We start from the raw sequence: 15,963 nt of genomic DNA, 5'->3' as shown, positions 1-15,963 counted from the left end.
TTGAATGTTTAGTCAATACATTGTTCACAATGTCTTCATTTTGCAACAATTGCTGTAAGGTTTGAAGAACAGGCATATACTGAAAGCTGCAATTCTCCTTTGGATCCAAAATATACTCAACTGGCTCAATTACACTGAAGTTTTCCTTAAAATATTTTCCCCTCCTAAATTTGGAAGAAAATGGTCCCTCAGGACCAAAGGCTGCTCTAAGAGGATTAGAGTGACACATTAGTCTACCAATTCACTGACAATTGCTTCATCAACAGTACAGTTATTCTTTGTAAAAATATCATTAACTAACTTTGGAATATACTGAGTTGAGGATGTGCAGATAAACTGAAGCTGTTCCACCAAGTCATCAACACATTTGCCAGACACATTATAGACGCTTTTCAATTTTAACAAGAGAGAAGCAACATGTTTCACTATTTCACTTGAAGTATCCCTTTCACAACCCAACTCTAAGGTGGTATCTATGTCCACATGACCATGCAAGTCTAACACTGGAAAGTGGATTCCATTCTCAGCAGCAACTGGATGTTTTGCAATCACATCAGTCTTAAAATCTTTCCATGAATAGGATCTGTGTTTTCTACTTCTGTGTGTCGTATAAGTCCCATGTATGTTTGTCTTGAAATCACATCCATCAAAAGCACATTCTATGGTTTCATGTCTTTTCAAGTGGGAATTGATATGTTGGAAATAGTCTTTTGTATTGGCATAAAATGAGTCACAAATTTGACATGTTAAAGACTGCACAACTTCACACTTGTCAGTTTCCTGCGAATTGTGGGATCTATACAAATGTGTTCGCAGGCCACCCCATGTCTTAAATGAGCAAGGGCAGTTTAAATGAAGACAGGGTACTGAATGTCCATGACCAAAGGCACCGTGCTTCAATCTATAGTGCTTGAGAAGTGACCCTTTTGCTGAAGCCACAAAAGTGCAGAGCTTAGATTGCCATCCCATAAGCTGCAACCTAAAAAAAAGTGAGGATAAATAATGTTATCACATGGAGCGAACAGACTGGTTTAATGCTACTTTCATTTACCTACATACTTTTTGGACTAATATGTTCATACAGTGCTTTAAAAATGACACCCAATTGTATTTGCTCATTGATGCCAATAGTTACATCGACTCCAAACTATAGTTAATGGAACATCTACCGTAATTGCACAAACATTTGGAAAACAGTAAAAATAATTGGAGTTTTTAGAGCCAGGATCTTCAATTGCAGTAGACAATGCAAAAGTAAATGCTTAATATCCTTGACCCAATGTTTCAGGGATATAATTAGTAACAGTTTGTATTATCAAGTCCTAGATATTTGTATATAATCACTGTTTATGTTTCTAAGAAATGCTTCCTGGTCTTTGCAATCAAACATGGTCAAAATCAAGGTGCAACTAATTTAGTTTATTCACCGATTGTTTCAGTGTTTCATAAAATAATGACATTCACCTCCTCTGTTTCGTTTTCTCGGTTCAACTTCTCTCCGTTAGTGCAGTCGGTGCTGTGAAACAGATATTGAACATATTTATCATGCTTCACAAAAACATATTCAACTTTACTTGCTCTCATCAAGTGCTCCCCCATAAATATGACAAAACATAAGTTGGGCAAGTAGGCCACTCCTCTTAAGAAAATGCAATGCCTTCTTAGAATAATGATGAAACGGTTTCATGTGTGTGTGTGTGTGTGTGTGTGTGTGTGTGTGTGTGTGTGTGTGTGTGTGTGTGTGTGTGTGTGTGTGTGTGTGTGTGTGTGTGTGTGTGTGTGTGTGTGTGTGTGTGTGTGTGTGTGTGTGTGTGTGTGTGTGTGTGTGTGTGTGTGTGTGTGTGTGTGTGTGTGTGTGTGTGTGTGTGTGTGTGTGTGTGTGTGTGTGTGTAAATAAACTAACAGCCACCTTACACAAACAAGGTGCATTTATCTTTATACTTTCGCCGAGAGACTGTTGAGCCGTTATTCCCGCATGGCGGGACATGCAGACACACATATTCGCTGTCGCCGTTGTGTTACACGTCAGGCCAGCATGCCATCTAATATCATCACACACTGGGGCAGCATTATGCTGGCATTGTCTGGTTAAGTATTACAAAGTAGACGTAATGGCGGATCTTCTTTACTACAGCATTTCTGAATAACAGTGTAAAAGGGGCTTAAAATAAACAGCTAACTATGCTACACAGACATGTTGGTTAGGTACTTGAAACAACATCTGTGGACAAAGCAGGTGCTAATGTTTCTACTTTTTACTCGAGTAAAACGTTAGCTTCACTTCACCTGGTTGACTGTGTCCACCATGCGTGTGTAGAAGCGGACAGAGAAACTAGCTAGACTTACGACAGCATGGCTGCAAGTGTGACAGTATTTAGATAATTACACGCTATAAAGTTGTATATGCACAAAGACAGGGTCAATATTTCATTAACTTTTTCTAGCTGGCTACTTACCAGGATTTTCAGGGAGTTTTCCTGGTGCTTCTCGTCGTGCTGTTTTCCTTGCTTTGTTTCCACATGTGGCGCAGATAGAAAATAAAATGTTTTTCCCATGAGCACGCTGTATTTGCGCGCGATTGTTAATGGGGTCCACTCATGACGTTTAGCGTAATTTACTCAATGTCTTAAATCTTTGTTAAAGATGAAGAATATTGATTTGGAATGAGTAATAATTGCTGTTCCTGAAACTGATCAGTATAATTAGCCAATTCTCAAATATTTTGACTGACATTTACCAAATATATTAAGGATATCTTAAATATATAATTTGTTAGTCAAATACTCATTTATTTTCGTGTAATCAACTTAAATAAAAGTAATAATCCTACACAAAATTAACTGTTGGATTTTGAAGCATTTATTTTGGTATGTCCAACTCAAACAATTACTTTGGTGATATTTAGAGATTTTATTAAGGTAATATAGCTTTTTATTATTGTGATATCTACAAAGCCACTGATTTAGTTTTTAGAGTGTATGTGAAGCAGCAAAGACTAAAGAACTATGATGTTAAAACAAATGATGGAATCTGCTAACACACACTCTTTATAATTCACACATTATGCATCCTCAATGTGGGTGGGACAATTTGACAGGGGGTGTGGGCAGGTGGTGGACCTCACCTCCTCTAGGGGTGTCCGGTGAAGATTTCTTTTTAAATGTTGAAGTTAAAAGCATTAATCTGGTGCACTTTGAGCCGAGCCGATTCTTTTGAACGGCTCTTTGGTACGAACGAGGGGAACCGAGTCGTACTTGGTGAGAGCCGTTCTTGTTATCGTTCAATCGTTGGTCCGCACTCACTGCCTGCCAAAATCCACTCGCCTGTTAAAAAGCTTGATTTTGTTCCCCAAACGTATTCTGTGAAGACCCGCCCCTACTCTGATTAGTAGGTTTCAGCAGGAGGAGTGAGATGGGGTGGGTCTTAACGGAATACGCGAGAGAGAGAAGTCATAACAAGTGGTAGGCTACAGGACAGGTAGACGACGTGTTTTTTGGATGGAAAATTAGCAAAACGCGAAAACGCAGCAGCATTCGGATGCACTTCAACCAAAACCCAGGCAGTGATGAAGCGCTCCATTTGTAAAGGCAAATGATATCCTTTAAAGCAGGGTCAACTAATAATCTCCATCGCCACTTAAAAACGCAGTATCTAATATTAAGAGTAGCATGAATTTCATTCAAGGTAAGGCAACTTTATTTCCTTGACACATACAGAGGGTAAATTCAAATTACATTCACTGACATGATGACATGGATATGGCGCCACCTTGTGTTTTATATTAGATTTTATATTAGATTTCTTGTTTTTTATATTTTATGTATGCACCATGACATCAAGTCAAATTCCTAGTATGTGTGAACCTACCTGGCAATAAACCTGTTTCTGATTCTGATGTTTATAATGCAGATTATTGACATTAGGTCTGGCAATACAGTCAATCATTATCCTGGTGATTATTTTGCAGATAAACCTGGTAAAAGTGGGGGGGTCTAAACTAATCATTTTAAAAGGTGGGGGGGGACTTGTCCCACCCTCATATAATGGCTGCGACATCCATGAATTCACAGCAGGTGTTTGGAGCCATTTCCCCTGAACTGTGCTTCACTTTGTTTCTACTGTTACTCTAGGGCAGGGGTCGGCAACAGGCGGACCGCGGTCCGGATCCGGACCCAGACGCCGACCTATACGGACCCGGACCTATAATCAATACATTAATAGGGGATTTCAATTTTGACGGGGCAATTCTATTTTAACCGCCGCCGACAGGGGGCGAAAGAGACGAGTGAGCGATACAGGGAGAGAAACACAGAAGAAGAGATGAGAGCGTGGCAGAGAGAAGCGGAGAGGAAAGTGAGTGAAGAGAATAATTAGCGAAACAGGGAGAGAAGCGGAGAGGAGAGTGAACAGGCGTGTTAGCGGCAGACAGGGAGAGACAAATAATTACACATGGCGCTCTCCAAGAAGAGGAAAGTGGACAGTGAGAACAGAGCTTTTAACCCTTAGTGGACGGACTCATTCATGTTCATCCTGCCCACTGGGAGCACAGAGCCAGTGTGTCTCATTTGTTCAGAGACCGTGGCACTCATTAAAAGTGCCAAAACGCCACTATGAGAAAAAACTAGTGGTGGGCAGTTATCGGCGTTAACGTACTGCGTTAACGTGAGACTCTTGTCGGCGATAAAAAAAAATATCGCCGTTAATCTATTCTCAAAGTTGGGTTGGGAGCTGGGTCTATACTACGCAAGCTATGATGACTTTCACCTTGATAATTTATCGCGGATGTATACCTAGCCGAATTGCACTGTAGGGGGCGAGATCGAGTCTTTGACCTGTGTTTCTTCTACTGTCTATGGATCTGACCCCGGTCAAATCAGCCACATTAAACGTGACATGCTAACATGGATACAGCAGGTATGAAGCCGCCGGGTTTGCTTCAGGGGAAATTTATTTTTAAGAAGCTTCCCGATGGAAACCTCGACAAAAATAAGGTTGTTTGCACCTTGTGCAATGCGGAATTAGTTTACTGTAGGAGTTCATCCAGTCTCAAGTACCACCTAAACGCAAAGCATCCCTTAGCTAATGCGGAAGATGCCGGGCCAAGCACTGATGTAGCGCTGGGGAAGACTCGTCGTCAAACAACTATGTTTGAGTGCAACCGAGGCAAGCCCGTCAGCACAGCTCTATCAGCCAAGCTAACTAGTCTCGTCGCTCAGTGGATTGCCACCAGCTGCAGGCCCATTAGCGTGGTTGAAGATGACGGGCTCGAGCTTGTTCTCCAGGCGGCCACAGGTGACCCATCTTAAAAACTACCTGCGAGGCGAACTATCATGAGGAGAATACATGACCAGCACGCAGAAGAGAAAGCTACGAAAGTTGAGAAGATGGTAGAGGCGAGGTCTGTAGCACTGACTGGGGACCATTGGACGTCCGTTAACAACGACAACTACCTCGGCGTTACAGTACACCTCATCGATGCTAGCTGGGAACTTCACTCCTTCGCTTTAGGTATGCTACGTTATGTCATTTTAAATTACATAATTTAATTTCGTAGCCTTTTAATTACCACCACGTTATGTTTGCTTCTTGATAATTGCTAGTTGTTTACTACTAGTAGTGAAATTATTCTAATTTACTTAGGTGTGATGAAAACAGAGGAGCGTCACTTTGCAGAAGCGTGTGCAAGGCAGTTCCTCGACGTCGCTAATCAGTGGGGGATAACTGACAAAATAAGCACTATTGGAACAGATAGCGCTCCTAATATGGTGGCAGCAGGGAGGATACTTCCATTCGAGCACTTGCCCTGTGTTGCGCATGTTGTACAGAGAGCTATTGTAATGTCACTTCGGGAAGGTGGTTTTGATGGTGCACTGGCCAAGTGCCGTAAAGTGGTCGGACATTTCAAACACAGTCCGGCCAACTCAGACGAGCTAAATGTCCAACAATCCTCCCTTGGACAAGTTATGGAGTCACTCGTGCAAGATGTTCCAACACGTTGGAATTCCACTTTTGAGATGATAAAGCGCGTGAGGCGCAACAGAGACGCACTGCACACAACGCTGTCGCTGCAGAAGCACAACCTGGCCCTCCCAACAAATGCGGATTATGAGAAGTTGGCAAAGCTAGAGAAACTGCTGGAGCCATGCAGGTACGGTCTACAAAGATAGTGTGTTCATGAATTGGCATACAAGTTTTTAAATGTCACTTTGTATGTAAGAAACACCTGCCCTTAAATGTGTAATCTGAGTTAAATTAATCTGTCACTAATAATTTTTTGCTGTCTGTCTGTCTGTCTGTCTGTCTGTCTGTCTGTATGTCTGTCTGTCTGTCTGTCTGTAGGTACATCACTGAGCTCCTTGGTGGAGATAAGTATGTATCCTGCTCTGTGGTTCTACCTGCCCTGTGCCACCTCCAGCACGCGATGAACATCTCAGATGATGATCCTGCCTATATTGTGCGATTCAAGGCTGCCTTCATCAAGGACCTCAACCAGCGGAGGGAGAAAATACACCTGGAATGGCTTAAGGTATGTCAGAGTGACCAGAAGATAACTACATTGTATGACCATAATAGACTGTAAAGCCAGATGAGAAAGTCATGAAGAAATATGGAGGTTGGATTTGGAAAGTGACATTTTCATAAATCAATAATTATTATTTTTTATTCATCAAAGGTGGCGACTGCTCTAGATCCACGATTTAAGGACCTCAAGTGCTTGCCCAGAGCAGAGAGGGAGCCAGTGTGGGCAAAGCTAAGTGCGTTGATGAAGGGAGAAGAACCTGCTCTGCAGCCACTCAGGGAGGAGAACCCTGAGCCACCCAAGAAGAAAACAGCCCTGCTACTGATGGGATCCGACTCAGAATCAGATGAGGAGACACCAGAAGATAGTAGAGTGGAGAGGTACAAGGTAGAGCCCAGTGCCAGTCTAAATCAGTGTCCACTGAAGTGGTGGTCGGAGCACACTGCTGTCTATGGTAAGATGGCCCAAATTGCCCGTAAATACTTGGGGACTCCTACCACAACTGTCCCATGCGAGAGACTTTTTTCTTTAGCAGGCCATATTGTGCAGAAGAGGAGAGCTTGTTTGTCACCAGAAAATGTGAACAAACTGGTCTGCCTGAGTGACTGGTGGAAGAAGGAGAAATAGAGCTTTGACTGACACAAAGCTACTGACTGTAAACAGTTCATTACAACCTATTATATAGGCCTACTGTTCAACTAAAAATAAACAGTTAATAAACACAAGTACATCTCATTGTCATTGATTTATTTTCATCACCAATTATCATAGAACAGCTTTCTCAAGCAGTTTGTGATGCATTTTGGAAACTGGAGATGAGCCCCTGGTCTAATGCACCACCTGGCTTGAGAAACCCGTTCTCAAAGACTTACTTTTAGTCATTATTTGGGTAGCACACATATTCTGAATGCCTTCGGCAGAATTCAAATGAGCCATTTTAATCTAGATTAATCTAGATTAATTCCAAGAATACAGTGAGATTAATCTAGATAAAAAAAATTAATCTATGCCCACCACTAGAAAAAACACAAAGTGTTTGACCAAACATTCCTTCTCAAGTCAGAACTGAGGTCACAACAACTAAATATCGTTCTAGGGCAGGCTAACCGAGGCTAACCAATGAGCTAACCGAGGCTAACCAATGAGCTAACCGAGGATAACCAATGAGCACCTGCATGTGTGAATAAGAATGGCCCTGACACCATTTCAGCCCAGATTTAAACTCCTGGCAGGACAAGCTCGAGCTCAATTCTCGCACTGAATAAAAAAAAGTGAGTGAGGGACTGCAATATAAGAGGGAAAGAAAGAGAAACTTTAAAACTGTTCAATTGTTATGATGTGTAAAGACTGATATTGTTCTATAATTGTCTGAAAGTCATGATGTGAAACGGTTAACAAAGAAAAAGGGAAACTCAAGCTGCTGCTACACTTTATTTTATTTATCTAAAATTAAGCACTTTTAAGATGCACATATTTTCAAAAGCTATTTTATTTATTTTCTCTATTTTATTTTTAAATGCAGCCCGAGAGGAACATTAGACATATCCACAGTATTTACTGTATGTCTGTATAGTTCAATGTTAATTGACAATAAATATTGTTGTTTATGAATTGTACTTTCTTTATTTGATTGGCAGTCAGTTGTTAATTACATGCAGACGTTGATAAAGCTACAGGCTACTTCAATATATATCACAATAATTCATAAAGCAACTTAGAAATGTTCTCTAACTGGACCTCGTTGAATTTGAGTTGAATACCCCTGCTCTAGGGTGACCAGACGTCCCCGTTTTCATTGGCCTGTCCCCGGTTGAAACTGTCACCGGAAATGTCCCCGTTTTTTTATGTACGTTAAAATCACATAGCAAGGTGAAATAAAACGTTTCATGTGATGAAACACTGGGTAAACAGAGTATACAGCTCATTATTCTTCTTCTTCTACTTTTGTCTTCCTGTTTCTTTTGATCTGCTCCGTAAACTCTCTCATTCTTAACTGCGCCGCTCGCTCTCTTTTCTTGATCGCCCTAACACACCCTTCACTGTCCCGCTTAATTGTAGGAATTCTGCATTGTGCTACTTCACTGGGTTTTGGAAACTTGTACCCTACTTTGGAGCATCTTTGATCAAATTGATCTGTGCCTGTCCCTTTCGTGTAGTAGGCTTGATAGTACTGTATCCAATATTTAAAATATTTTTTATATATGAATCACTTGCATATAAAATGCCAGTTTTCAGGCCTTGGTTTGATCATTTCATAAAATAAATAGAATTCAGTCAGAAGATTTAGTTTTGCAGGTAGCATGGAGAGTAAGAAGAGAATAAACACTTTAGGAAGATATGTGAAAGGATAGAAGTGTAATGGTAACTAGAGAATGCAATTCCTGAAGAAATTGCTAGTGGGAATGCTTTATGCTGAAAATGTGACGCTAAACTGCTATGCTGAAATGTAATGTGTAAGAAGAAAGTGAAGAATTTAGATTGAAATGATACATGAACACTGGGGGCTTGAATGTGTGATGAGAGAAGAAAAAGAAAGTAAAAAGGCTTGGAAAAGCAGCAGAATATTTGAACTGTGAACTTCTGAACTAACTTTGTTGGCGAATGATCTGTCGCCATGGCAACGGCATTTGACGACACCCCATAATACGCTTAGATGCGTTGATGGCTGCATCGTTACCAAACCTGTGAAGTTTTGGGCTGTTTGGAGTATTTTCACTGAAGTATTTTGAAAACCGTGTTTCAAGGCGAGTATTGTGTTGCCATGGCAACGGCATTTGAAGAAATCTCAAAACTGTCTTTACGGCTGGACTGTTAGCACACATGTGAAGTTTGAGCAATTTTGAAAAATTTCATAGGAGTTATAGCGACATCATGTTTTATGGCGAGGGATTCCAAGAAAAGACTTATGGTGAGATCTCAGATTTGGCGTAGAGCTGTTGAAGCATGGACTGGTGATATACAAGTGAAGATTGGGGGACAATTGGACCGTGTCGATTGGACTTACAGCGACATCCTGTTTCATGGCGAGGGATGCGTTTCCATGGAAACGGAATATGGTGATAGGGCTGAAAGATTAATCGATTTTAAATCGAAATCGCGATTTCAAATGATGCGATTATCAAATCGCAAAGCCTGGGATTTTTTTAACATTTTCTTTTTCTTTTTTTTTTCGACACATTTTTTTTTTCTTCTTGTGTGTCAGTCATCCACACCAATCAGAAGTGCTGTGCTTCACATGTACCAGCCATTGTTAACCAATCAGAAGTGGCCCATGATAGAAGGTGATAGACAGATTGATCCAGTCACCTGCCAAGTATTTTTGAAAGTGCCTGCTCTTTCCAAATGGCTTCCAATGGAGCTTTCCTAGATGGTTTGGTGAAACAAACCATCTGAGTCAGGTTAGTAATGCTCCATCACATGTGTTACATCTCTTACAGGGTGAATCTTAAACTGAAGCTTGATTTTAAAGCAACCCAATGGAAGTTTCATGTAACTTTAGTTCTTTCACTCGTAGCTCGGGCTGCGGGGGTGCTAGAGACGGGAGCATGTTGATACGACCTTCCTAGCTGGAGTTATGGCCGCATTTTACAATAAACTTACGCTGGGTCGCTTAAAAACAAATATTGCAAATCGCAATATTTGTCAGAAAAATCGCAATTCGATTTTTTCCCAAAATCGTGCAGCCCTATATGGTGAGATCTCAGAATTGGCCTAGAGCTGTTGAGGCATTGACCGGTGATATACAAGTGAAGATTGGGGGACGATTGGACCGTGTCGATGGGACTTACAGCCACATCGTGTTTCATGGCGAGTGGTCCGTCGCCATGGCAACGGCATTTGATGACACCCCATACTACGCTTAGATGCGTTGATGGCTGCATCGTTACCAAACCTTTGAAGTTCTGGGCTGTTTGGAGTATTTTCACTCAAGTTATGAGAAAACCGTGTTTCAAGGCGAGCATTGTGTTGCCATGGCAACAGCATTTGAAGAAATCTCAAAACTCTCCCGTAGATGTCTTCACGGCTGGACTGTAAGCACACTGCTATCTGAAGTCTGATCTCTGAGCATGTCAGTTGGAGTGATGACATCATCGTGTTCCATTGCAAAGTTGTTTATAGTTGAGCTAACGAGGTGCCGAGACTTCAAAGGCTTCATTGTTCTGAATGAGAGATGAACCTCTTACATGTGAACGTTTTGTGGAAGAATGATAACAGATATCTGTGAAATATCAAAATGTGAAGTATGTCAAGGAAGTTGAGTATCTGAAGTGTAATTTTTGTGTACTTTCGGGTTAATAATGTGGCCTTTTTGACAGTTTAACTAAAGGTGTGCGGCTGCTGCCGTGAGGAAATATCTGCCTGAAATGACAATGGGCTTTAATGGAGACATGTTGAACGTTTTTGTCACTTCATGCCCTCAAGAGGCACTTTGTTTAATTATTTTGCTTAATTATTTGTCATTTTCAAGCTACGAGATGTTTACCTACGTTTGCCATGATAAATTATGTCTCAGGAATGTAGGGTTTGGGAATTATGGCAGTTTAAAAAATATATATGAATGTGATTTTAAGCTGTCCTCCACTATAGCTGTGACATCACACACTCTAGTTAATGTTAAGATGTGAAGAAAACCTCTAAAACAAAGTCTGAACAATGTTTAATATCTCTAAAAGTAAGAATCAGATTTAAAAGTTGTTCGACACGAATAATGTCAGAAAGATGTGTAACATTTCAAAGTTGGAGTGAGGTTTCTGAGTGAAAGTATGAATGAACAGTTAGCAGTTGAAGTCACATGAAGATTTGTTGAAGTCTGAAGATTTCCTCCATTGACTTCAATGTAAAAAAATTGATGTATTATGGGATGTATCTCTGGAATTATGAAGGTTATGAATGAGAAAAGTAATAGCCATCGATTCCCGACCAAGCTGAACGTTTTGATGTTTGAACGGAGTTTCTGCGATTTTCAATGCGGGAGGAGAAGCGCGGCAAAATAAGTCGGCGGAATAATAATAAACTTTTCGTCCGTAGAAGAACAGTTAGTTCAAATGCTGTTAACAGCATTCCCACTAAATTATATAATTACAGAGCCGGTCAATATATACAGTGACGAAAACAATGTGACTGTTAACCCAAGTGTATCTAATAATGTACGATCTATTTTTAAATATCAGAGAGGAAGAACAGAATGAGAAGGGGAAACCGGAATAAAGATAAAGAAGCAAAGAGATTGTACAATAGTGAGAAAGAGAAAGAAAGGAAGAAAGAGAAGACAAGTTAAGAAAAGGGAGAAAGTTTGGAGGGGAAGAAAAAGTTAACAGAGTACAAAGAGTATACAAGGATAGTGACAAAGAGCAGAAGAAAATGTGCCTTAACACTAGAACCGCCAGAGGTCGCTGTATACCTAAAACCGCCAACGGGTAGAATGTACCCGCTATAGATTTTCAAGGTACAATGTTCTTTTATTTATCATACAGAACAGTGAGTTTTGATCGCACAGGGATGAAACTTATACCAATAGAATCTGTGGACTCAAACCTTTTCATATGATATAGGTTGTGCTGATAGCATGAAGTTTAAAATATCGCTAAGAGTGCTGATTTAAATACTTGGTGTTAGACTTGTGTTTTGTTTAGGTACAAATCTCTCTATCTCTCTCTATCGATATATCTGTAATGTTCTGTTCAATGAACATATAATTGTCTACATAAATAGACGACGCGGACTACTTCTCTCATTCCGAGCGTCCATCTTTCTTCAACCGGCACGTAACCTGCACACATGCATTACTTCCTCAACGTGAGCTCAGTCATCCAAGATCTTGTATTCTCCAAGATGTTACACTATCTATAACTATCTATCTGTCTATCTCTCTCTCTATCCATCTATCAATATATCTATCTATCTATCTATCTATCTATCTCTCTCAATATATCTCTCTATCTATAAGGAACCGCAGTAGACAAAAGGCGTTGCTATAGCAACACGTCATGTTTACGCTGCATTTTCTATGAGGTAAATATTACCCGCTGGCGGATATAGATATAAGTGGCATTTTTTTTTCCGATATTTTCAATCTGACTTCATATTGACAATTGTTAACAACAGAGGGTGCTACATAACAAACTTTCAGGAAAAGTCACGGACTGGGAGACTTTAATATGTTATTGAACAAAAGTTACATACAATCAAAAAACAGCTGCGGGTAAAATGTACCCGTTGGCGGTTCTAGTGTTAAATGACAATATGATGAAAGAATTTTCCTTCATACGCCCAGGTGGTCAAGATGATACAATGGTTACTGTACCATTTGTAATTCAAAATGTTCAGTTGCCAGTGGAGGAAGAACAGCAGTAACAGAACATCAACAGACAAAAAAGCATATAGCCTCTCTCATTGCCCGTGCTGGTGTGCCCTCTGTCACCACATTCTTCAAGAAGGTAGACCCTTCCCAGGAAGAATGCGATCTAGCTGTGCAGGAAGGTGTCTTTGCATACCACACTTTGCGACACAATCATAGTTTCAGATCTATGGATTGCACAGCACAACTGACAAGGAAGCTTTATCAATCTAAATGTACATGTGCTAGGACTAAATGTGATGCCATAGTGAGTAACGTGTTAGCACCATGGGCAACTACCTTGGTAACACAGGGCCGACCTGGTGGAATGTGTGTCTCTGTCCATTGATGCATCCAATCATGGATATGTAAAGCTGCTGCCAATATTAATAAGATATTGTAAGATAAATGATGGCACATATCAGTGGAAACAAAACTGCTCGATTTTGTCGAACTCAAAGGAGAAACAGCAGAGGAAATTGCAGCTGAGTTCCTGGTGGTTATCCAAAATTTTAAAAAACAGTTTGATCTCTTTGTCCGAGTGTGTCTGACAGTTGTGTCTCTGTTGAAGTGTTTTTGATAGTATGTCATTCTGCTAGTGTTACTTGTCTGTTGTCTCTATATCTTGTACATATGTTAATTATCAAATAAACTTGAGGCTATAACCTATGTAGTTTGAAAATGTTTTGTTATTAACTATGAAACACTCAATAAGTGAGTTAATACTTTACTCTAACTTCACTTACCATGGTTTTGAAATCAGATTTTCTGAAAGGTTTCATTAATTAGTTGGTTACCATAGTAATTAGTTAGTACACATCAGTTTATTACAGCTGTTAAAATGTTCGAATTACATTGAACCAGAATTGTCCCCCCTTTTTCTTTAGCAGTAAAGAAAATTGGATATGTTAATGATATATTGACCGCAAAACTCAAAATGTCCCCGGTTTTGATTTTGAAAATCTGGACACCTTATTTTACTCACCTTATATTATCATCCATTTATCATTATGTGTTCATTATGAGGTGCATGAGAAGAACCACCCTCTGAGATATGCAGCGTCTTGTGTTCTTTAATGAATATATGAACGCTGAATCATTGGAGGGATCTTGCTGTGTTCAAACACGCAGTGATGTATTATAGAAATCAGCAGCCGTGCTCATTTATATAATGTGACGAGCAACTTGGCCTCAGTGCCGTTATGAAAGCTGGGCTGATCTGTATCTGCTCCCCTATTGTACCGACTGTCACGCTGATCCTCTGTGTGATCTACACAGGGGAGGAAGACGAGGAAGGAAACAAGTCTTGCAAGCAAGCTCATGCAGCTCACACACATTCTCTCTGTCCGTCTCATTACTTCCTCACACTGTTTCTCGCTTGTACATGTATCTGTCCACACACGCTGCATGGGCTCCATTGTTCCATAAGGGGCACACAGCCTGCAGCACACAGCTCCACTGTGACATGTGTACTGTATGGCAGCTATCCCAGGGCCGTGAGATCATGTGGGGATTGGCGTCGGCTTCGTGCACACACTCAAGGCTATATACATTTGACATAGTAAATGCACAATCTTTATCTTGCTGGGAACTCTTTAGGCTCATAACAACATCTTAGCACATTGTTAGCATCTCTTTAAAGGTTTTCACAACTAAAAAGATGGTCAATCATTTCCAGAATAGAAAAAAAACACTGTCCCAACACAAAATATATCTGGTTAAATATAACTAGCACTAATATGTTCATTGGCAACATGAGTGTAAATGCACGGTTAGGGTGTGTACTGAGTTTGAGCATCAGCTACCAGGCATTCCTCCTTCTGTTCTGATATTTTGAGCTATCTATATTTAAACATAATGCTCAACGTGATCATTTGCATCCTATCAGTTTCAAGTTGAACTGCCAGGATGGTTTCTGTCCTGTCTTAACTGCATCATCTCAGTTTCCCAGCCGTTTCTAAAAACTTCTGTATCATGGGTAGTTTTTTTCTGTCAGTATGTGTCACCCCTGAACTAATCGTTTCTCTACTGTAGATGGGTTTTGTAACTAAAAGGTTGTTTAACAATGTTGCGTGTAATAGTCTGAACTTTAAGCAGTCTAAGAACTAACCCTAGTGTCGTGTTCAGGTTTGCTATTGTGCGTCTTTACACAAACATTGTATTTATAAGGCCAATATGTATTAGGACAAATTGTATAAGAATAATTCATGTATATTTATTTACTCATAACCTACACAAACATATTTGATATCGACACCATAAAGGTTTCATATATATGCACTGAGCAGGGCAGTGGAAAAACTATGTAATGGTGACACTGTTTCTAAATGTAAATAGTCTACAGTATAGCTCAATTAACACTGTGTTCCCCTCCCTGCTTCACCAGATTAGTCACAACAACCTGTGACTTCCATTCATATGGCAAAAATAACTTAAAGGTCCCCTATTATACGGTTTTCCATCAATATATTAAAAGTCTCAGATATATACAGAACCTGTCTCTGATTGGCTGAAACACCAAACAGATCATTGCAGCATCCCATAATCCCCTCTGTTTCAGCCCTGTTTCCAAAGTGCTGATTCTCTGTCTGTTACTTTAGATGAAAAATACAACAAGTCCTCCAACTCATACAACCAAATGGGCCGATTGTTCAGGCCCTTATTACAACCAAATATGTTGTTTGTTCAAGCGCTTAATACGTCCTATAATTACGTTTGAAAGTTTTCGCCCTCTAGTGCTCCCGTTGAATGCAAACCAATAACCCTCTCATTAAAATCCTACATTGTAGGATAGTTTGGCCACTAAAACGCTTTTTGATTAGATTTCTAGCGAGAGGTATATATTGTACTTTTAGAATCCACGTCCAGTCGATATGTAGGATCTATAGTTTGATAGATATTACGAAGATGATCTGAGGTATGCGGCAGCCTCCATGTAAAGTTACGGGTTGAAAACAGTATTTCCGGTCTCAACGTTTTCATAATAAAACCAATGATCAAATGATTTAACAGTGATATCTGCAGTACTCATCAACTAAAAAACATCAGTTTATCCTTGTTAATTATACAACATTTATTGGTTTAAATTGTGTACAATGCTTTTGTG

The 15,963-nt window shown here is 40.1% G+C and overlaps 2 protein-coding genes across 3 annotated transcripts in view; one reads left to right on the top strand and one right to left on the bottom strand.

Annotated features, from left to right (window-relative positions):
• LOC307020795 (E3 SUMO-protein ligase ZBED1-like) overlaps positions 1 to 7,202 on the top strand; it is a 59,774-nt gene extending 52,572 nt beyond the window's left edge. Inside the window, exons 2-5 of one of the 2 annotated variants that reach the window (XM_079652369.1) lie at positions 4,131 to 5,508; positions 5,641 to 6,148; positions 6,340 to 6,526; positions 6,674 to 7,202. In XM_079652369.1, coding sequence (XP_079508495.1) covers positions 5,331 to 5,508; positions 5,641 to 6,148; positions 6,340 to 6,526; positions 6,674 to 7,147 — 1,347 coding nt within the window. In that variant the 5' untranslated portion in view covers positions 4,131 to 5,330 and the 3' untranslated portion in view covers positions 7,148 to 7,202. Of the gene's footprint in view, positions 1 to 4,059; positions 5,509 to 5,640; positions 6,149 to 6,339; positions 6,527 to 6,673 lie in introns of those variants that run through there. The other variant, XM_079652368.1, reaches the window with a different exon arrangement.
• The window catches only part of opcml (opioid binding protein/cell adhesion molecule-like), a 641,537-nt gene that overhangs the window by 519,281 nt on the left and 106,293 nt on the right, over positions 1 to 15,963 (bottom strand). The window lies entirely within an intron of this gene.

The sequence above is a fragment of the Notothenia rossii genome, assembly GCF_949606895.1.
Source record: "Notothenia rossii genome assembly, chromosome: 9".
NCBI lineage: Eukaryota > Metazoa > Chordata > Actinopteri > Perciformes > Nototheniidae > Notothenia > Notothenia rossii.
This window is presented reverse-complemented; position numbering and strand designations above follow the sequence as displayed.